The 24,108-nt window shown below is 44.7% G+C and overlaps 1 protein-coding gene across 1 annotated transcript in view; it reads right to left on the reverse strand.

Annotated features, from left to right (window-relative positions):
• LOC115226207 (DNA replication licensing factor mcm4-A-like) overlaps positions 1–24,108 on the reverse strand; it is a 47,472-nt gene that overhangs the window by 4,714 nt on the left and 18,650 nt on the right. The window contains 12 exon segments of the mRNA XM_029797226.2: positions 4,670–4,911; positions 8,483–8,600; positions 10,089–10,243; positions 12,148–12,241; positions 14,276–14,452; positions 15,503–15,605; positions 17,790–17,878; positions 19,695–19,938; positions 20,394–20,636; positions 22,640–22,729; positions 22,732–22,873; positions 23,691–23,888. Coding sequence (XP_029653086.1) covers positions 4,670–4,911; positions 8,483–8,600; positions 10,089–10,243; positions 12,148–12,241; positions 14,276–14,452; positions 15,503–15,605; positions 17,790–17,878; positions 19,695–19,938; positions 20,394–20,636; positions 22,640–22,729; positions 22,732–22,873; positions 23,691–23,888 — 1,895 coding nt within the window.

Below are 24,108 nucleotides of genomic sequence, written 5' to 3' on the forward strand. Positions count from 1 at the left end.
CGTATTTATTACAAGCCACTCGTAATAAATACAGTATCCATAGGGAATGAGTTTGGTGTTCCCTCTTTACTTTTGAGAAAATGATGTGAATGCTAAAAGGTTAATGTGTTTTGATCTGTTGCACAATTGCCGTAAGCAAGAGGCACGTTCATACGGTGTCGTTTGTTTCCAGTTCACTGCATTAAACATGTCCTAACCTCAAACCCTTAGTTTCTCCGATAGTCTGGGAGATTATCGCATCACTGGAAACAAGTGGGGGTTCATCATCATCGTTTAACGTCCGTTTTCTATGCTAGCATGGGTTGGACGGTTCGACCGGGGAACTGGGAAGCCAGAAGGCTGCACCAGGCTCCAGTCTGATCTGGCAGTGTTTCTACAGCTGGATGCCCTTCCTAACGCCAACCACTCTGTGAGTGTAGTGGGTGCTTTTTATGTGCCACCTGCACAGGTGCCAGGCGAAGCTGGCAACGGCCACGGTCGGATTGGTGCATTTTACGTGCCACCGGCACGGAAGCAGTCTAGGTGACGCTGGCATCGGGAAGCAGGAAAGGCGTCTAAGGGTATCTTGACCATGGAAAACTCTGTCACGACGTACAGTCATCAACAGATGCAAAGACGGAAGACAAGATGTAATGCTGGTGGTGGTTGTGGCTCCAGTGGTGGTGTTGATGGCAGTGATGGTAGCACTGGTGTCTGTGGTGGTGGTAGTAGTGGCACCGGTTGTGGTGTTGATGGCAGTGATGGTAGCACTGGTCTGTGGTGGTGGTAGTAGTGGCACCGGTTGTGTGTTGATGGCAGTGATGGTAGCACTGGTGTCTGTGGTGGTGGTAGTAGTGGCACCGGTTGTGGTGTTGATGGCAGTGATGGTAGCACTTGTGTCTGTGCTGGTGGTAGTAGTGGCACCGGTTGTGGTGTTGATGGCAGTGATGGTAGCACTGGTGTCTGTGGTGGTGGTAGTAGTGGCACCGGTTGTGGTGTTGATGGCAGTGATGGTAGCACTGGTGTCTGTGGTGGTGGTAGTAGTGGCACCGGTTGTGGTGTTGATGGCAGTGATGGTAGCACTTGTGTCTGTGGTGGTGGTAGTAGTGGCACCGGTTGTGGTGTTGATGGCAGTGATGGTAGCACTGGTGTCTGTGGTGGTGGTAGTAGTGGCACCGGTTGTGGTGTTGATGGCAGCACTGGTGTCTGTGGTGGTGGTGGTAGTAGTGGCACCGGTTGTGGTGTGTTGATGGTAGCACTTGTGTCTGTGTGGTGGTAGTAGTGGCACCGGTTGTGGTGTTGATGGCAGTGATGGTAGCACTGGTGTCTGTGGTGGTGGTAGTAGTGGCACCGGTTGTGGTGTTGATGGCAGTGATGGTAGCACTGGTGTCTGTGGTGGTGGTAGTAGTGGCACGGTTGTGGTGTTGATGGCAGCACTGGTGTCTGTGGTGTGGTGGTAGTAGTAGTGGCACCGGTTGTGGTGTTGATGGTAGCACTTGTGTCTGTGGTGGTGGTAGTAGTGGCACCGGTGTGGTGTTGATGGCAGTGATGGTAGCACTTGTGTCTGTGGTGGTGGTAGTAGTGGCACCGGTTGTGGTGTTGATGGCAGTGATGGTAGCACTGGTGTCTGTGGTGGTGGTAGTAGTGGCACCGGTTGTGTGTGTTGATGGCAGTGATGGTAGCACTGGTGTCTGTGGTGGTGGTAGTAGTGGCACCGTTGTGGTGTTGATGGCAGTGATGGTAGCACTGGTGTCTGTGGTGGTGGTAGTAGTGGCACGGTTGTGGTGTTGATGGCAGTGATGGTAGCACTTGTCTGTGGTGGTGGTAGTAGTGGCACCGGTTGTGGTGTTGATGGCAGTGATGGTAGCACTTGTGTCTGTGGTGGTGGTAGTAGTGGCACCGGTTGTGGTGTTGATGGCAGTGATGGTAGCACTGGTGTCTGTGGTGGTGGTAGTAGTGGCACCGGTTATGGTGTTGATGGCAGTGATGGTAGCACTTGTGTCTGGGTGGTGGTAGTAGTAGTGGCACCGGTTGTGGTGTTGATGGCAGTGATGGTAGCACTGGTGTCTGTGGTGGTGGTAGTAGTGGCACCGGTTGTGGTGTTGATGGCAGTGATGGTAGCACTTGTGTCTGTGGTGGTGGTAGTAGTGGCACCGGTTGTGGTGTTGATGGCAGCACTGGTGTCTGTGGTGGTGGTAGTAGTGGCACCGGTTGTGGTGTTGATGGTAGCACTTGTGTCTGTGGTGGTGGTAGTAGTGGCACCGGTTGTGGTGTTGATGGCAGTACTGGTGTCTGTGGTGGTGGTAGTAGTGGCACCGGTTGTGGTGTTGATGGTAGCACTTGTGTCTGTGGTGGTGGTAGTAGTGGCACGGTTGTGGTGTTGATGGCAGTGATGGTAGCACTGGTGTCTGTGGTGGTGGTAGTAGTGGCACCGGTTGTGGTGTTGATGGCAGTGATGGTAGCACTTGTGTCTGTGGTGGTGGTAGTAGTGGCACCGGTTGTGGTGTTGATGGCAGTGATGGTAGCACTGGTGTCTGTGGTGGTGTGGTAGTAGTGGCACCGATTGTGGTGTTGATGGCAGTGATGGTAGCACTGGTGTCTGTGGTGGTGGTAGTAGTGGCACCGGTTGTGGTGTTGATGGTAGCACTTGTGTCTGTGGTGGTGGTAGTAGTGGCACCGGTTGTGGTGTTGATGGCAGTGATGGTAGCACTGGTGTCTGTGGTGGTGGTAGTAGTGGCACCGTTGTGGTGTTGATGGCAGTGATGGTAGCACTGGTGTCTGTGGTGGTGGTAGTAGTGGCACCGTTATGGTGTTGATGGCAGTGATGGTAGCACTTGTGTCTGTGGTGGTGGTAGTAGTGGCACCGGTTGTGGTGTTGATGGCAGTGATGGTAGCACTGGTGTCTGTGGTGTGGTAGTAGTGGCACCGGTTATGGTGTTGATGGCAGTGATGGTAGCACTTGTGTCTGTGGTGGTGGTAGTAGTGGCACCGGTTGTGGTGTTGATGGCAGTGATGGTAGCACTGGTGTCTGTGGTGGTGGTAGTAGTGGCACCGGTTATGGTGTTGATGGCAGTGATGGTAGCACTTGTGTCTGGTGGTGGTAGTAGTGGCACCGGTTGTGGTGTTGATGGCAGTGATGGTAGCACTGGTGTCTGTGGTGGTGGTAGTAGTGGCACCGGTTATGGTGTTGATGGCAGTGATGGTAGCACTTGTGTCTGTGGTGGTGGTAGTAGTGGCACCGGTTGTGGTGTTGATGGCAGTGATGGTAGCACTGGTGTCTGTGGTGGTGGTAGTAGTGGCACCGGTTGTGGTGTTGATGGCAGTGATGGTAGCACTTGTGTCTGTGGTGGTGGTAGTAGTGGCACCGGTTGTGGTGTTGATGGCAGTGATGGTAGCACTGGTGTCTGTGGTGGTGGTAGTAGTGGCACCGGTTGTGGTGTTGATGGCAGTGATGGTAGCACTGGTGTCTGTGGTGGTGGTAGTAGTGGCACCGGTTGTGGTGTTGATGGCAGTGATGGTAGCACTGGTGTCTGTGGTGGTGGTAGTAGTGACACCGGTTGTGGTGTTGATGGCAGCACTGGTGTCTGTGGTGGTGGTAGTAGTGGCACCGGTTGTGGTGTTGATGGCAGTGATGGTAGCACTGGTGTCTGTGGTGGTGGTAGTAGTGGCACCGGTTGTGGTGTTGATGGCAGCACTGGTGTCTGTGGTGGTGGTAGTAGTGGCACCGGTTGTGGTGTTGATGGCAGTGATGGTAGCACTGGTGTCTGTGGTGGTGGTAGTAGTGGCACCGGTTGTGGTGTTGATGGCAGTGATGGTAGCACTGGTGTCTGTGGTGGTGGTAGTAGTGGCACCGGTTGTGGTGTTGATGGCAGTGATGGTAGCACTGGTGTCTGTGGTGGTGGTAGTAGTGGCACCGGTTGTGGTGTTGATGGCAGTGATGGTAGCACTGGTGTCTGTGGTGGTGGTAGTAGTGGCACCGGTTGTGGTGTTGATGGCAGCACTGGTGTCTGTGGTGGTGGTAGTAGTGGCACCGGTTGTGGTGTTGATGGCAGTGATGGTAGCACTGGTGTCTGTGGTGGTGGTGGTTTTGGTGATGAGGATGGAGGTAATTATGATAGAGGTTGTGGTGGGGACGGTGTTGATGACAATGGTGGTGCTGATGGCGATGGTAGTGGCACCAGTTGTGGTGTTGGTGAGGATGGTATTGATGGCAATAATGGTAGCATTGGTGTTTGCGATGGTGGTTTTGGTGATGAGGGTGGTGGTGGTGGTGGTGGTAATGAGGTGCGGTTGGTTTTGGTGATAATGGCGATGGTAGTGGCACCAGTGGTAGTGGTGGTGGTTGGTGATGAGGGTGGAGGTAGTTGTGATGATAGTGGTTGTGGTGGGGACGGTGTTGATGACAATGATGGTAGCTGTGGTAGAGGTGATGGTGGTGGCGATGGTTGGGCGTTGGAGATGGTGTCTGTGATGGTGGACGATGGTGCAAATGGCAATGATGGTAGCAGGGGTGATGATGCCAATAGTGAGGGTCGCAAAGGCAGCAGTGGTGGTGGTGGTGATGCTAATGATGGCAGTGATGGTTATGGTAACGGTGGTAGTGGTGGCAATGATGATCAAATTCAGCTATGACAATCAAACCATGACCATCCCTCCAGACAAAATACCCACCCACTCCCTGCCAACTTACCTCTTTCCTTCTTCGACATCGGGGACTTCCACGACGTTTGAGAACCTCATTTTCGCATGGGCCTCGGCCAATCGGATGAGAGACTCCAGTTGCCGTGGGTACGCCGATACCTGGCCACGGCAGCTCCCCACTTTGCGCATGTCCACGTAGGCTTGGATGAAGGCCTGACCAGCCTCCTCGCTAATCTTTGGTTCAATGTAGCTCTTGGCATAAGCGATGTAGTCGCGTAAAACGCTCATATCCTACGATAAAAAAAAAAAGAAAAAGAAACAAATGAGAATACGGTTGGGTGGTAAGTAGCTTGCTTCCCAACCACATGGTTCTGGGTTCAGTCCCACTGTGTGGCACCTCGGGGAAGTCTCTTCTACTATAACCTCAGGCCAACAAAAGCCATGTGAGTGGATTTGGTAGGCGGAAACTGAAAAGAAGCCTGTCGTGTAGGAGTGGCTGTGTGGTAAGTAGCTTGCTTACGAACCACATGGTTCCGGGTTCAGTCCCACTGTGTGGCACCTTGGGAAAGTCTCTTCTACTATAGCCTTGGGCCGACCAAAGCCTTGTGAGTGGATTTGGTAGACGGAAACTGAAAAGAAGCCTGTCGTGTAGGAGTGGCTGTGTGGTAAGTAGCTTGCTTACGAACCACATGGTTCTGGGTTCAGTCCCACTGTGTAGCACCTTGGGCAAGTGTCTTCTACTATAGCCTTGGGCCGACCAAAGCCTTGTGAGAGGATTTGGTAGACAGAAACTGAAAAGAAGCCCGTCATGTAGGAGTGGCTGTGTGGTAAGTAGCTTGCTTACGAACCACATGGTTCCGAGTTCAGTCCCAGGCAGCAAAAATATATACATCTATTCAAGTTATACACACATGTAAGCAACCAAAATATATACACCCAATCAATTCATATATATAAACTAATTCAAGCTTTACACATGTCTAGGCAACCAATATATATATATATACACCCAATCAATTCAAGTTATACACGCATCTAGGCAATCACATACATATATACATATATATATATATATATATACATATATATATATAGGCGCAGGAGTGGCAAGTAGCTTGTTTACAAATCACATGGTTCCGGGTTCAGTCCCACTGTGTGGCACCTTGGGCAAGTGTCTTCTACTATAACTTCAGGCTAACAAAAGCCATGTGAGTGAACTTGGTAGACAGAAACTGAAAGAAGCCCGTTGTATACATGCATGCATGTATGTATATGTGTGTGTCCGTGTGTCCACTGTCGTTTGACAACTGGTATTGGTATGTTTACATCCCCGTCACTTAGCGGTTCGGCAAAAGAGACCGACAGAATAAGTACTAGGCCTACAAAGTCCTGGGGTCAATTTCTTCGACTAAAACATTTTAAGGCAGTGCTCCAGCATGGCCACAGTCAAATGACTGAAACAAGTAACAGGTGGAGAGGTGGCTGTGTGATTATGCAGCTTGGTTTGAAAAACATGGTTCTGGGTTCAGCCCCATCATCTGGCATCTTGGGCCAATATCTTGTAATATAGCCCCAGGTCACCCAAAGACTTGTGAATGGATCTCAAAGGTGGAAACTGAAAGAAGCCTGAAATATTATACAATGTCTTTGTTCCGAGCCGCCGCCTGACAATAGGTGTTGGTTTGTTTATGTTCGCATAACTTAGCAGTTCAGCAAAGAGAACTGATAAACAACAAACACTAGGGTTGATTTGTTCAGCTAAAATTCTTGAAGGCGATGCTCCAGCATGGTCGGTTTACTGAGTGAAACAAATAAATAAATGTGTGTGTGTGTGTATGGCATGGTTGTGTTAAGAAGCTTGCTTCCCAACCACATGGTTCCAAGTTCAGTCCCACTGTGTGGCACCATGAGCAAATGCCTTCTACTATAGCCTCGGGCCGACCAAAGCCTTGTGAGTGGATTTGATAGATAGAAACTGAAAGAAGCCCGTCGTATATATGTATGCGTGTGTGTGTATATATATATATATATATATATGTATGTATATATATATATATATATGTGTGTGTGTGTTTGTGTGTCTGTGTTTGTCCCCCTAGCATTGCTTGACAACCGATGCTGGTGTGTTTATGTCCCTGTCACTTAGCGGTTCGGCAAAAGAGACCGATAGAATAAGTACTGGGCTTACAAAGAATAAATCCCTGGGTCGATTTGCTCGACTAAAGGCGGTGCTCCAGCATGGCCGCAATCAAATGACTGAAACAAGTAAAAGTGTAAAGAGTATATGACATGGCTGTGTGTTAAGAAGCTTGCTTCCCAACCACACAGTTCCAGGTTCAGTCCCACTGTGTGGCACCTTGGGCAAGTGTCTTCTACTATACCCTAGGGCCGACCAAAGCCTTGTTAGTGGATTTGATAGATGGACGTCGTGTGTGTGACTGGCAGGTTTCCTGAAGTTAGTATTGCAAACCATAACATCATTTGCAATATATATATATGTAGGCACAGGAATGGCCAATAGGTGCAGGAGTGGCTGTGTGGTAAGTAGCTTGCTTACCCACCAGATGGTTCCGGGTTCAGTCCCACAGCATGGCACCTTGGGCAAATGTCTTCTATAGCCTCGAGCTAACCAGAGCCTTGGGAGTGGATTTGGTAGACGGAAACACAAAGAGGACTGTAAAACACACATATATGTATGTGTGTAGGAGTGACTGTGTGGTAAGTAGCTTGCTTACGAACCACATGGTTCCAGGTTCAGTCCCACTGCGTGGGACCTTGGGTAGGTGTCTTCTAACACAGCCTCAGGCCGACCAGAGCCTTGTGAGAGGATTTGGTAGACGGAAACTGAAAGAAGCCTGTCGTATATATCTATATATATATGTATGTGCGTGTTTGTCCCCCCAGCATCGCTTGACAACTGATGCTGGTGTGTTTACGTTCCTGTAACTTAGCGGTTCGGCAAAAACAAGACCGATAAAATAAGTATGAGGCTTACAAAGAATAAGTCCTGAGGTCGATTTGATCGACTAAAGGCAGTGCTCCAGCATGGCCTCAGCGGAATTTGAACTCAGAACGTAACGAGACAAAATACCGATAAGCATTTCGCCGAGCGCGCTAACGCTTCTGCCAGCTCGCCGCCTATATATATATATATATTTAATCGAAATCAAATTCGATGACTGACATCTGTGTTAGTGGAGCACTAAGAGCACCTTCCGAGTGTGACCGTTGCCAGAGCGGCTAACTGGTGTTCGTGCCGGTGGCATATAAAAAGCACCATTCGAGCATGATTGTTACCAGCGTCGCCTTAACATGATTTTTTCGGGGCCGTTGCCAGTACCACCTGACTGGCTCTCGTACCGGTGGCATGTAAAAGCACCCGCTACACTCTCAGAGTGGTTGGCGTTAGGAAGGGCATCCAGCTGTAGAAACTCTGCCAGATCAAACTGGAGCCTGGTGCAGCCATCTGGTTCACCAGCCCTCAATCAAATCTATGTCTTTTTACCCACAAGGGGCTAAACACAGAGGGGACAAACAAGGACAGACATAGGTATTAAGTCGAGTATATCCACTCCAGTACGCAACTGGTACTTAATTTATCGACCCCGAAAGGATGAAAGGCAAAGTCGACCTCGGCGGAATTTGAACTCAGAACGTAACAGCAGAGGAAATACGGCTACGCATTTCGCCCGATGTGCTAACGTTTCTGCCAGCTCGCCGCCTCAATCAAATCGTCCAACCTTTTGCATATGCACACCTGTATTTCTGCATGTGATGCAATTATGTAGCTGTGTGCATGCCTGCAGATGTTCATGGTTTCATGCATGTCTGAGCCCTTTTTACACTTTAAATTAGGACTTACCATAATTTCTCCTTCAGCGTCTTCTTTACTCTGGAAGTAGAGGGAGACCAAGTGGGCAGCGAGGCGCCGGTCAAACATCTCGTCTTGAGGGTCAAGGAGAAGGAAGATGAGGTCGAATCTAGAAACAAACAATGAAATATATGTGAAATATCATGATAGGCGCAGGAGCGGCTGTGTGGTAAGTAGCTTGCTAACTAACCACATGGTTCCGGGTTCAGTCCCACTGCATGGCACCTTGGGCAAGTGTCTTCTACTATAGCCTTGGGCCGACCAAAGCCTTGTGAGTGGATTTGGTACATGGAAACTGAAAGAAGCCTGTCGTATATATGTATATATATGTTTCTTTATTACCCACAAGGGGCTAAACAGAGGGGACAAACAAGGACAGACAAACGAATTAAGTCGATTACATCGACCCCAGTACGTAACTGGTACTTAATTTATCGACCTCGAAAGGATGAAAGGCAAAGTCGACCTCGGCGGAATTTGAACTCAGAACATAATGGCAGACGAAATACAGCTACGCATTTCGCCCGGCATGCTAACGGTTCTGCCAGCTCGCCGTATATATGTGTATATATATATATATATGTGTGCGTGTATGTTTGTGTGTCTGTGTTTGTCCCCCTAGCATTGCTTGACAACCAATGCTGGTGTGTTTACGTCCCCGTTACTTAGTGGTTCGGCAAAAGAGACCGATAGAATAAGTACTGGGCTTACAAAGAATAAGTCCCGGGGTCGATTTGCTCGACTAAAGGCGGTGCTCCAGCATGGCCGCAGTCAACTGACTGAAACAAGTAAAAGAGTAAAGAGTATATAACGTTTTCGTCTCCCATGTGGTTGGGAAGCAAGCTTCTTACCACACAGCCACAGCAGTAGGAGAAAATGAAAGTAGTTTGTTGTGTTTAGAAAGAAAAGGGATCCTGAAGATAGGGAGGAGGAATGAGTGGCAGGGTGAGGAAGGGATAGTGAGCAAAGGAGAGAGGGAGAGATGAGGATGGAGTAGAGAAGGTAGGGGAGTTAGAAATAGATGGGGGTAGGAGACTTGAGCAGAAGAGGGAGGTTCTTTGAAAAGAGAGGAAGTCATGGGCAAAGGGTAGGAGTGGGGGTATTTGTGGGCAGAGGAGGGGAGTTGTGTGTCCGGGGGGGGGGGGGATGAGGAGTGGTCAGTCAAAGTGGGTGGGAGAGTCCTTAGCCAAAAAGGGGTGGAGAGACACCAGCGAAAAGGGGTGAGGGAGTTGTCAACCAAAGGAGGAAGGAGTTGTCAGCCTAAGAGTGGGAGGGGGGAGTCGTTTAAAGGAGGTGGGTAGTTGTCAGCCAAAAGGGAGGGAGGCGTCGGCCTGGGGGAGAGAGGCGTCGGCCGGAGGGGAGGGAGGCATAAAAATGGCAGTGCTCCAGCATGGCCGCAGTCAAATGACTGAAACAAGTAAGGAGTAAAAAGAGAGAGTAAAGAGTAAATACACGTGGTAAGTTGACGTAAAATATACTAGAACCGTAAGATTGCCGCATGGAAAAGTGGACATTAAAATAATGAGACAATGAGGATGATGATGATAATGGTGATGATGATGGTGATGGTGGTGTGGAGCAGTCAATCCCAACTCACCTGGAGAGCAGGGTGTGAGGTAACATAATGTTTTCAGTTATGGTCTTATTCTTGTTCCATTGAGATTCCACGGGATTGGCGGCAGCAAGGATCGATGTCCGGGCATTTAGGGAACAGATAACGCCAGCTTTGGCAATGGATAGCGTTTGTTGTTCCTGAAATAGACAGAGAGAGAGAGAGAGAGATTAAAGAGGGATAGATGAAAGAAAGGAGAGAGAGAAAAATAAAAAGGAAAGTTAGAAAGATATAAAGGGGAAGAGCAGAAAGTTTAAACCCCATTTCGTATAAACCAGACATATGAAGCCTTAATATTCTGCCTGTTTTATGATCAACATGGCCAACTCTGGCCTCTCACACCTACCCTACATCATCATTGTTTGACCGTGGTCGAGACAATGGAATTTACCATGCTACGCCAGACTTCACGGTCCATCATGGCATTACGGAGGTCCTGTTGCTGGATGCCTGTATCCCTGGAGATTACATCAGGGTAGGAGAGTGTGCGCCCTCTGGTATCGCGAGCAGATGGCTTCCAGAGGAGAAGAGTAGAAATTACCTCTTTTCCAGCTCTACAACAATGTCCAGCAAACAGGACTCTCCTACCTTTCACAAGAGATGACACAGGTGGTAGTTTCCCATATATTTGCATTTTGGTTGGATGGCTCTTCCACGAGAGATTTTGAGCTCTCATAAGGAGGCGAGTGTAGGTTCCATCCAACCGCCTCTCAAGCTTCTTTGATAATGTCCAGGTTTCTGAGCCATAATGACATTCTGAATCTCAAAATCATCAAAATCTCAAAGCTATGCAATAATGCAGGATAAATTCAAAACAAGGCCAGATCCAGCCTCTCACACCTACCCTACAATGTCATTCTAAAAATAAACAATCACATCATTGAAATCTTATAACTGAGATAATGCAGGATTAATTCTAAACAATGTGGAGAAATAGGGATTATATTTGGCAGAGTAATCTGAATGCTGGGGGTTGAGAGAGAGAGAGAGTAGTGGTACGATTACATAGTTGTATCCTGTCAACTTAATGTGACATCAGTTCTGATGAGAAAGTCGATGTCTTCTGTGACCATTTCAGTTGGAAGAACCAAGACGGTTTGTATGGTGGCAAGGGAGGTAACTCTTGACTGCCTTCACGTAGTTCTGAACTGACTTAAAGAGTAAAGCAGACGATAGGGAGGGAGAGAGAGAGAGGGTGAACGATGAAGGGGAGGGGGAGATATAGGGAAAGAGGAAGTGAGAAGTAAAGGGGCGAGAGGTAAAGAGGGAGAGGGCGAGAGGTAAAGGGGGAGGACGGGAGGTAAAGGCAGAGAGAGGGCGGGATGTAAAGGGGGAGAGAGAGAGGTGAGGGCGAGAGGTAAACGGGAGAGAGGGCAGGAGGTATAGACAGAGAGGGTGGGATGTAAAGGGGGAGAGAAAGAGGAAGGTAAAGGTAGAGAGAGGGCGGGATGTAAAGGAGGAGAGAGAGGGAGGTAAAGGCAGAGAGAGGACGAGAGGTCAACGGGAGAGAGGGCAGGAGGTATAGGCAGAGAGGGTGGGATGTAAAGGGGGAGAGAGATAGGGGAGAGCTAGAGGGGGAGGCGATAGAGGGACAAAATGAATAACAAAGATGATGAGGAATAGAATGATACAGTTGAGAGAGAGAGAATGAAAGAGGAAGGGACTGAAAGAAATGTAGAAGGGAGAGAGAAAAAATGAGATAGAAAGAGGCAGACAGGTGTAGGGAGAGGGAAGCAGAAGTAATGAGAGAGACACAGTAAGACAAGAGAAATGAGGGAGGAGGAGAGGGAGGCAGAAGTAATAAGAGAGTAAGACAAGAGAAATGAGGGAGGAAGAGAGGGAGACAGAAGTAATAAGAGAGGAGTAGTAAGACAAGAGAAATGAGGGAGGAGGAGAGGGAGACAGCAGTAATAAGAGAGTAAGACAAGAGAAATGTGGGAGGAGAGGGAGGCAGAAGTAATAAGAGAGAGAGAGAGGGAGACAGATAACAGTAATGAGGGAGTGAGAGAGGAGAGAAGAAGAGTGACTGGGGCCAGGAACTTACCATAACCTCGTGAAGAATGGACCTGGTACTTTCATTCATTTTATCAAATTCATCAATACAGCAGACACCGTTATCACTGAGGACTAAAGCACCCCTGCAAAAAAAGAATAATAATAATAATAACAATAAAAATGATAATAATGATAATAATAATAATAATATTAATAATAATAATAATAATGATATTAATAATAATAATAATAATGATAATAATAATAATGATAATATTAATAATAATGATAATAATAATAATAATATAATGATAATAATAATAATAATGATAATAATAATAATGATAATAATAATATTAATAATAATAATGATAATAATAATGATAATAATATTAATAATAATAATAATGATAATAATGATAATAATAATAATAATGATAATAATAATAATGATAATAATAATTATAATAATAATAATAATGATAATAATAATGATAATAATAATAATAATAATAATAATGATAATAATAATAATGATAATAATAATAATAATGATAATAATATTGATAATAATAATGATAATAATAATGATAATAATAATGATAATAACAATAATGATAATAATAATGATAATAATAATAATGATAATAATAATATTAATAATAATAATAATAATGATAATAATAATGATAATAATAATAATAATGATAATAATAATAATGAAAATCATAATAATAATAATATTAATAATAATAATAATTAATTCTTTTATTGGCTACAAGGGCTGACAAAAATTAACTATCACATAAAGGGACAATAAAAATAATAATAATAATGATAATAATTAATTCGTTTATTGGGTCACAAGGGCTAATAAAAATCGAATAAAAGAGGTAAGGACAAAAATACAGGACGAAAGTTACAAAAAGGGTTTTGTCCATGGAAAAATGCAAGATAACAACGAAAATATAACAAGTAAAAACTCCCAATAGGGGGAGGCGCTTCGAAAGGTTACTCGTGGAAAAACCCATAAAAGCCACGGGAGCCTGGTCAAAAGGATGGATGGGGGGGTAGATAGCCCCTTTCTCCTTTTATATAACCTTTTTTTTTTAGAGGTGTATCCTCAGAATTGGTCCGTTCATACTGGCCATTCTTGCGACATTCACCCACCTTTCAATAAACTTGCTACCAGACATCACTTCCCTCTCTACTCTCATCTTCCTTTCTAAATGAATCTTGAAAAAGTTGATGAGGTCTTGGCCAACCTTAGCCCTTTCAAACGGGTCCACCATATCACCTCTTTCGCTACAGCCACTAGGCAAAGGAAAACTGCCTTGCCCTTCCGGTTAAAGGAGGTCGGCGGGGCAATCCTCACTATGGATTCAGCTGATAGCCGATTGGAAGTGTTATCATGTACATTGTTTTGTCTTGGTATAAATAAACATCACATTTGACACAAGTAATCATCATCATCATCATTTAGCGTCCACTTTCCATGCTGGCATGGGTTGGACGGCTCAACTGGGGTCTGGGAAGCCAGAAGGCTGCACCAGGCCCTATCTGATCTGGCAATGTTTCTACGGCTGGATGCCCTTCCTAACCCCAACCACTCCATGAGCGTAGTGGGTGCTTTTTACGTGCCTGCCAAACGGCCACGATCGGATGGTGCTTTTTACGTGCCACCGGCACAGATGCCAGACGGGGCTGGCAAACGGCCACGATCGGATGGTGCTTTTTATGTGCCACCAGCACGGAGGCCAGGTGAGGCTGGCAACGGCCACGATCAGATGGTGCTTTTTACGTGCCACCAGCACGGAGGCCAGGCGAGGCTGGTGACGGCCACGATCGGATGGTGCTTTTTACGTGCCACCAGCACGGAGGCCAGACAAGGCTGGCAAACGGCCACGGATGGATGGTGCTTTTTACGTGCCACTGGCACGGGGGCCAGGCGAGGCTGGCAAACGGTCACAGACAGATGGTGCTTTTTACGTGCCACCAGCACGGAGGCCAGTCGGGGTGGCGCTGGCAACGGCCACGATTGGAGGGTTTGCTTACGTGTCACCGGCACTGGTATCACAGCTACAATTTACATTAATGTTGATCGACTTCAATTTGGGTTCTGATTTCTATGATTTGATTTCTATGAATGCTAAAAGATTTAAACTCTCTCAACTTACGTCTGCAACACCAACTGCCTGGTCTCTGGGTCCCGAGTGATGTAAGCAGTAAGACCAACAGCACTGGATCCTTTTCCGGACGTGTACTGTCCCCGAGGGACCAAATTGTGTACATACTGCAACAGCTGAGACTTGCTTGTGCCTGGGTCACCACACAGAAGGACATTCACTTCAGACCTAAATAAAGAAAAGAAAAAAAGGATTTTAATTAATACATCATTAATTTTGAGGGAGGGGGCCAATCTATTAGGTTGATCCCAGAACACAACTGGTACTTAATTTATCAACCCCGAAAGGATGAAAGGCAAAGTCGACTTCAATGGAATTTGAACTGAGAACGTAAAGATGGACAAAATATTAAGCATTTCACCCAGCATGCTAACATTTCTGTCAGCTCACCGCCTTTTTAATAATAGTAATAATAATAATCTTTTCTACACTAGGCACAAAGCCCCAAATTTTGAGGGAGGGTTAGAGTTAAGGTAAGCATTTCGCCCAGCGTGCTAACATTTCTGCCAGCTCATCGCCTTTTTAATAATAAAAATCATCATCATCATTTAACATCCGCTTTCCATGCTAGCATGGGTTGGACAGTGCAACTGGGGTCTGGGCAGCCAGATGGCTGCACTAGGCCCAGTCTGATCTGGCAGTGTTTCTACAGCAGGATGCCCTTCCTAACGCCAACCACTCCGTGAGTGTAGTGGGTTATTTTTACGTGCCAGACAAGGCTGGCAAACGGCCACGGTCGGATGGTGCTTTTTACGTGCCACATAATAATAATTAATTAATTCTTTTATTGGCCACAAGGGTTGACAGAAATCAATTATCACATAAAGGGACAAAACAGGACGAAAGGTTACAAAGGGTTTTGTCCGTTTGTGAAAAATCCGAGTAAAAACAGTTTAACAACGAAAGATTATAACAATGGAAATCTCCCAAAAGGGGGAGGCGTTACGAAAGGTTCCTGGTGGAAAATCCCATAATAATAATAGTTTCAAATTTTGGCATAAGACCAGTAATTTCAGGAGGACAGGTAAATTTGATTACATTGACCACACCTGACTGGTTTTTTTTTTTTATCAATACCAAAAGGATGAAAGGCAAAGTCAGCCATGGTAGGATTTGAACTCAGAACGTGGAAGAGCTGGGGGAAAAATACTGCAAGGCATTTTGTCGTCCCCTGCCCACAGTCCACCTTTTAACAACAATAGCCGAACGAGAACCTACCTGAATTTGCCACGGCCAGTGTTTGTGAAGTCTTTTTTGGCACCACCAAATAACTGCATCAATATTCCTTTCTTGATGTCTTCATTCTCATAAATACTTGGAGCTGAATAATAGTAATAATGATAATAATAATTTGATGATGACGACGAAGTGATAATAATAATTTGATGATGACGACGAAGTGATAATAATAATTTGATGATGACGACGAAGTGATAATAATAATGATAATAATAATTTGATGATGACGACGAAGTGATAATAATAATGATAATAATAATTTGATGATGACGACGAAGTGATAATAATAATGATAATAATAATTTGATGATGACGACGAAGTGATAATAATAATGATAATAATAATTTGATGATGACGACGAAGTGATAATAATAATGATAATAATAATTTGATGATGACGACGAAGTGATAATAATAATGATATAATAATTTGATGATGACGACGAAGTGATAATAATAATGATAATAATAATTTGATGATGACGACGAAGTGATAATAATAATGATAATAATAATTGATGATGACGACGAAGTGATAATAATAATGATAATAATAATTTGATGATGACGACGAAGAAGTGATAATAATAATGATAATAATAATTTGATGATGACGCAAGTGATAATAATAATGATAATAATAATTTGATGATGACGACGAAGTGATAATAATAATGATAATAATAATTTGATGATGACGACGAAGTGATAATAATAATAATAATAATTTGATGATGACGACGAAGTGATAATAATAATGATAATAATAATTTGATGATGACGACGAAGTGATAATAATAATGATAATAATAATTTGATGATGACGACGAAGTGATAATAATAATGATAATAATTTGATGATGACGACGAAGTGATAATAATAATGATAATAATTTGATGATGACGACGAAGTGATAATAATAATGATAATAATAATTTGATGATGACGACGAAGTGATAATAATAATGATAATAATAATTTGATGATGACGACGAAGTGATAATAATAATGATAATAATAATTGGTATAAAAGATGGGCTACAGCAAATATTCTGCTCAATACCACAGATTTGCTTGTCAGTTGTTTGACCTTAACCAGTTGAGCATGTCCCTTAGTGGCTGACGATATGTGCATCTCTGATCATGAGCAGATGTAGTGGGGGAGCATCATAGCCGTGTGTTGAGAGGGATTCTTTGGGGTTTGAATAATTCACCTATGGAAACATGGGTGTTTCGTTCAACATCCTAAAACAATCCTTATTCAGGGACCTTTTGAGCGGGATGGGTTACTCGACCTGAAGAAAATTCTAACTGGGCCCCACCTGCAAGGTCATGCGCTGTTTATCTTGATATGAGATCACCATGTCGCGCACATATGATTGTGATGCATGTGCCTAGTGTGCCCTTATCAGACGGGTAGTCATGATGGGTATACTGGGCTTCGTATATTTGTACCCCAGTGTCACTTTGATGGCATGCACTGCTCTCTCACTCAATAATAATAATAGTAATAATAATAACAAAGGTTATTATTTGTTTGGCATGCTCACAATTTTGCCAGCCCATTGCCTTTGTAAAAATAATCCTTTCTACTGGAAGAAAGCACTAGGTCTCAAATAATAATAATAATAACAACAAAGGTGGGGGAGCATCATAGCCATGTGTTAAAAGGAATTCTTAGATTTGGATAATCAACCTTTGGAAACATGGGTGGTTCTCTCTCTTTACTCTTTTACTCTTTTACTTGTTTCAGTCATTTTGACTGCGGCCATGCTGGAGCACCGCCTTTAGTCGAGCAAATCAACCCCGGGATTTATTCTTTGTAAGCCCAGTACTTATTCTATCGGTCTCTTTGCCGAACCGCTAAGTGACGGGGACGTAAACACACCAGCATTGGTTGTCAAGCAATGCTAGGGGGACAAACACACACACACATATATTTATATATATATACATATATACGACAGGCTTCTTTCAGTTTCTGTCTACCAAATCCACTCACAAGGCATTGGTCAGCCCGGGGCTATAGCAGAAGACACTTGCCCAAGATGCCACGCAGTGGGACTGAACCCGGAACCATGTGGCTGGTAAGCAAGCTACTTACCACACAGCCACTCCTGCGCCTATGTTCGTTCAACATCCTTGAACAACCCTTATTCAGGGACCTTTTGTGCGGGATAGAAAAAGATGGACAAGAAGAAGAAATATCTAAAAATTTGGGGACATAGGAAGATGAAAGATGAGAAAATATATTTCTGTCTTACCGATGGCTTTGGCCAAACGCTCATAAATATCAGGGGTTTCGGAGAGTTTCTTCAATTCTTCAATCCTGCCAGGACTCATCCTGAATTTACTACAAAAAAACAAATAGAGACGAAAGGGTATATAACATCTATCTCATACAGGTACATCTGTAAAGAGTTATACATGCCATATTAATTAAAACTTGGGATCTTTTCACTTTGACTGGCAGATTTTAAAAAATAATTTTTTGTAACTTTTTTGAAATACGGGTACAACAGAAACAGGAAGAAAGAGTAAGAGAAATTTGTGGTGAAAGAGTACAGCAGGGTTGACCAACACCCCCTGCTGGAACCTCGTGGTGCTTTAGGTGTTTTCGCTCAATAAACACTCACAACGCCCAGTCTGGGAATCGAAACCGCAATCCTATGACTGCGAGTCCACTGCCCTAACCACTGGGCCATTGCACCTCCACATATCAATACATATATATAAATCTCTGAACGAGATGTAAACAGTAACTGCTCAACAACTTGAGATAGCTAGTATACTTTATATATATATATATATATAGTATTAGGGAGTATAACTTCAAACTTACAGGGAAAAATTCAATTTAGTATTAAATCAAATTTCACAATATATATATATATATATATATATATATATATATATATATATATAATATATATAAATTAGAGAAAAAAAACACTATTATGTAATTCAAACAATGATAGACATAAATCAAATCATAAAGAAAAAATAAAATATATACATAACTACTCTTTTACTTGTTTCAGTCATTTGACTGCGGCCATGCTGGAGCACCACCTTTAGTCGAGCAAATCGACCCTGGGACTTATTCTTTTGTAAGCCCAGTACTTATTCTATTGGTCTCTTTTGCCGAACCGCTAAGTGATGGGGACGTAAACACACCAGCATCGGTTGTCAAGCAATGCTAGGGGGACAAACACAGACACACAAACGGATCTTTCCACGATCCACATATACACACACATACATACACACACATATATGTATATATAGGTTAAATTAAAGCGTTTGACCCGGGTATAAAAATATGTATATATATATATATATATATATATATATATACATACATATATACGACAGGCTTCTTTCAGTTTCCGTCTACCAAATCCACTCACAAGAATTTGGTCGGCCCAAGGCCATAGTAAAAGACACTTGCCCAAGGTGCCATGCATATATATACACACGCACACACGTTTATATATGCCTAAAAGCAAGTGTTTGTTTATGTTTGTGTTTGCTTGCCTTGACAAAGCGCAATAATTGTAAACGAGTGTCCCTGTCATACTAGCAGTGTCATTTATTCCAAAATTCTTCAAAAATACAGGGAGTGGCTGTGTGGTAAGTAGCTTGCTAACCAACCACATGGTTCCAGGTTCAGTCCCACTGCGTAGCACCTTGGGCAAGTGTCTTCTGCTATAGCCCCAGGCCGACCAATGCCTTGTGAGTGAATTTGGTAGACGGAAACTGAAAGAAGCCTGTCGTATATATGTATATATATATATATGTGTAAGTGTGTGTGTCTGTGTTTGTCCCCCTAGCATTGCTTGACAACCGATGCTGGTGTGTTTACGTCCCTGTCACTTAGCGGTTCGGCAAAAGAGACCGATAGAATAAGTTCTGGGCTAACAAAGAATAAGTCCTGGGGTCGATTTGCTCGACTAAAGGCAGTGCTCCAGCATGGCCGCAGTCAAATGACTGAAACAAGTAAAAGAGAAAAAAAGATAAAGATTACCTTGCTTGGAAACAGGTGTGGTTTGGTGACAGTAAGGGTATCAGGTCATGGAAAATCCACCCCAAATTCCACCCAACCCTCGCAAACATGAACAAGCAGACATTAAAACAATGTTGAGGCGATGAAAGCCTCGAAATCTCACCTTTTATCTCTGCCGTCATCCCTGTCCATGTGCAGTCTTTTGGTGTCGACGGTTCGAAAGTGGACAATATCTATGTGCGTCTTGTAGACGGCCTTGACGTTGCGCTGACGTGGGTTGACCCGGAATGGCGTGGCACGGTAGATGCCGGTCACCGTGATGCGATCCCCAGGTTGGACTTTGTCGATGAGGTCGTTGTGAGCGTAGAGTAATATGGTGTGCGGCGTCTGACCCGGTGGCATGTCCTCTGGAAAACACAAACAGATGGAAAGATAGAAAGACAGACGGACAAGGAGGGAGACATAATTGTGTAGATAGATGGATGGAAAGCATATATTATACATGTGACAGAAACGTTAGCACGCTGGGAGAAATGCTTAGCGTTATTTTGTCTACCGTTGCGTTGTGAATTCAAATTCCGCCGAGGTCGATTTTGCCTTTCATCCTTCAGGGTCGATATAATCGACTTAATCCGTTTGTCTGTTCTTGTTTGTCCCCTCTGTGTTTAGCGAACGCATTGTGACCAGCGATGTGTAACTACATCTGATGGTCTGGTCAGTCACGTGATCACATGATATAGCACATCTTAGTTTGTGAGTGAAGGCCATGGTTGTACATACCTCTTCCAGTTTTCACATACCTCTTCACAATGGACAAAGGTGAATGGAGCAGAACTTCATCCAAAGTTGAGTGGACACTTACCTGGAGATTCTTGAAGCTTGATCATCTGTTTGTCCGAGAAATGTGACCGGTTGTGCACCAGGGCGTAGGAATGGTTTGTGTTGCAGTTGGTGCAGAGGTTGGGTTCCGCAATACGACCCCGGTCAATCTCAACGGAGACACTATTTCCGCAGACGTAGCATTTGAAGAAGGCTTCCCTCATTTCCGGGATCAGCGAAGACAGACGGATCACCATGCCGGATATGGTGACCAACAGGTCGATATCTGAAAAGAGGAAAGAGAATAAGGGGGGCGTCAGTGAGTGTAAACAAAGGCCTGTGAGCATGGATGACAACCATCAAGTGTGAGCAAGGGGCAAGAGGGCATGTGCGAGGGCTGGAGAGTACAGGTGAAAATGAGCGAGGGCCGGAGAGCGCAGGTGAGAGTGAGTGAGGGCCGGAGAGCGCAGGTGAGTGTGAGCGAGGGCCGGAGAGCGCAGGTGAATGTGAGCGAGGGCCAATAGCACAGGTGAGTGTGAGCAAGGGCCAATAGCACAGGTGAGTGTGAGCAAGGGCCAATAGCACAGGTGAGTGTGAGCAAGGGCCAGAGAGCATGGGCAAGTGTGAGCAAGGGCCAGAAAGTATGGGCGAATGTAAGTGAGGGCCAGAGAGTGCTGGTGAGTGTGAGTGAGCGCCAGAGAGTGCAGGTGAGTGTAAGCGAGGGCCAGAGAGTGCTGGTGAGTGTGAGCAAGGGCCAGAGAGCACAGGTGAGGGTTAGAGGGTACAGGAAAGTGTGACAAGGGCCAAGGCCAGTGAGTATGTGTGAAGGTCAGCAAATGTGAGTATGGGTAAGGACAAGTGAGTGTGAGTGAGACTAGTGTCACCACTCCAGCATTACCTCAACCACACTACACTATACCAAATACAACCATACTACTACACTAACACCACACTACAATAATAACACACCATCTTTATACTGCACCACCACACCACAATACAGAGTTCCACACTACACCAGACCACCACTATAACCACACTGTACTACATTATGAAACCACACTATGCTACCACACACACTACATAACAAAGCATCACAACACTTAATCCCACCACATAACAAACCACATACCACAATACATAGCACTACACAACACATTGCAATATATCATAGACTGCGTATCACAACACCTCACAATACCACATATCACCAAACATCACAACGCCACACAGCACTACATCCCATCACAACAAACATTACAACACCTAACATAGGCACAGGAGTGGCTATGTGGTAAGTAGCTTGCTTACCAACCACATGGTTCCGGGTTCAGTCCCACTGCGTGGCACCTTGGGTAAATGTCTTATACTATAGTCTCGGCCGACCAAGGCCTTGTGAGTGATTTGGTAGATGGAAACTGAAAGAAGCCCGTCGTATATATGTATATATATATATATATATAGGCGCAGGAGTGGCTGTGTGGTAAGTAGCTTGTTTACCAACCACATGGTTCCGGGTTCAGTACCACTGTCTGGCACCTTGGGCAAGTGTCTACTATAGCCTCGGGATGACCAAAACCTTATGAGTGGATTTGGTAGACAGAAACTGAAAGAAGCCCGTCGTATATATGCATATACGTGTATGTGTGTATGTGTATGTGTTTGTCCCCCTAGCATTGCTTGACAACCGATGCTGGTGTGTTTCCGTCCCCGTCAATTAGTGGTTTGGCAAAAGAGGCCGATAGAATAAGTACTGGGCTTACAAAGAATAAGTTCCGGGGTCGATTTGCACGACTAAAGGCGGTGCTCCAGCATGGCCACAGTCAAATGACTGAAACAAGTAAAAGAGTATATATATATATGTGTGTGTGTGTGTGTGTGTGTGTGTGTGTGTGTGTGTTGTGTGTCTGTGTTTGTCCCCCTAGCATCGCTTGACAACCGATGCTGGTGTGTTTATGTCCCCGTCACTTAGCGGTTCGGCAAAAGAGAGATATAATAAGTACTGGGCTTACAAAAGAATAAGTCCCGGGGTCGATTTGCTTGACTAAAAAGGCGGTGCTCCAGCATGGCCGCAGTCAAATGACTGAAACAAGTAAAAGAGTATTGCTCGACTAAAGGCGGTGCTCCAGCATGGCTGCAGTCAAATGACTGAAAACAAGTAAAAGAGTAAAAGAGAGAGAGAGAGTAACTAACTACACATCATAAAACCTCACGACACCAAAGAATCACATCACAACACAACCACGACCACCACCACCCACTAAATACCAGAGCATTTCAAAACCCTACCTTCTGGGTTCAATGACCTCATATTCTTCGTCTTTTCCGCATTGTATGGTCGGACCTGGATCTGGTGTTCCAGAGTGGTGTCTGGGAATCTTCAAAGAACATCTCGTTGATGGCCATGTCAAAGGTCGGCACCACTTCCTGGGGGTAGCAGATCAGCTGTCGGTAGAGGTCTGCGTCGAATTTCTTGAGGTGAGCGCAGTTGATGCACAGGAATGGGTCACCGGACACACCGATCTGGAACAGGGGTCAGAAAGACAGAGGTCAAAGGTGAGGAGGTCAACAATTTGCATAGTTATTGCACAGATGGAATGTAGGTGAGGCACAGAACGTGTGTGTGTGTGTGTGTGTGTGTGCACGAGTGTGTGTGTGTGTGCACGAGTGTGTGCGTGCATGAGGGAGTGTGTGTGTGTGCGTGCATGAGGGAGTGTGCATGAGTGTGGTGTGTGTGTGTGTGCCTAAGAGTGTGTGTGTGTGTGTATGAGTGTGTGCCTGAGTGTTAGTGTGCATGAGAGAGTGTGTGTGTGTGTCTGTGCATGAGAGTGTGTGTGTTTGTGCATGAGAGAGTGTGTGTGCATGAGTGTGTCTGTGCATGAGAGTGTGTGTGTGTGTGCATGAGTGTGTGTATGCGTGCATGAGTGTGTGTGTGTGTGCATGAGTGTGTGTGTGTGTGTGTGTGTGTGTGTGTGTGTGTGTGTTGCATGAGTGTGTGTGTGTGTGCTTATATTTTTTACTTGTTTCAGTTATTCGACTGTGGCCATGTTGGGGCACTGCCCCGAAGGGTTTTTAGTTGAATAAACCAACCATAGCACACTTTATTTTTAAGTCTAGTACTGATGCTGTCAATCTCTTTTGCTGAAGCGCTAAGTTACAGAGACAAGTAAAAGATAAAGGACATTCGCTTTTTGTTACAATACTTTATCAATGTATAAAAGATAAAGGACAATGTATAAAAAAAGGGTAAACAAAGAGGTTGTCTGTGTCCAGCTGAAAATGAGCAAAAGCATAGCATAGCACATCTTAGTTTGTGAGTGAAGGCCATGGTTGTACATACCTCTTCTAGTCGTTGCAAATAATATGGCTTTTTCGGGTCAATTCCTTCGAAGACCTCATCTTCAGCAACAACCTCATCCATGTAGCGACACACAAAACGCTTAAACTTCTCCTTGCATTGGTTTACAACAACATCCGTGCCCCATATCACCAACTGGGGGCCATCGGCACTGATTTCACTGCTGGGGACTCCACCGTCCTGAACCCGAAAAAAAAAAAAAAGAAGAAAAAAATTGAGGATTTAATTAAATTATGCACACACATAATATAGAAACAAGCAGCTACAAAGAAATATTTGTGGACACACTGATACACAGATGGAGAAAGACTGGGTCTAGTTAAATATGAATAAATAGGTACAGATCAGTGATATCCTCAACAAGGGTCCCTATAAGATCTTTTTGCTTAAGTTTCATCAC

The sequence above is a fragment of the Octopus sinensis genome, linkage group LG29 (genome assembly GCF_006345805.1).
Source record: "Octopus sinensis linkage group LG29, ASM634580v1, whole genome shotgun sequence".
Classification (NCBI taxonomy): domain Eukaryota; kingdom Metazoa; phylum Mollusca; class Cephalopoda; order Octopoda; family Octopodidae; genus Octopus; species Octopus sinensis.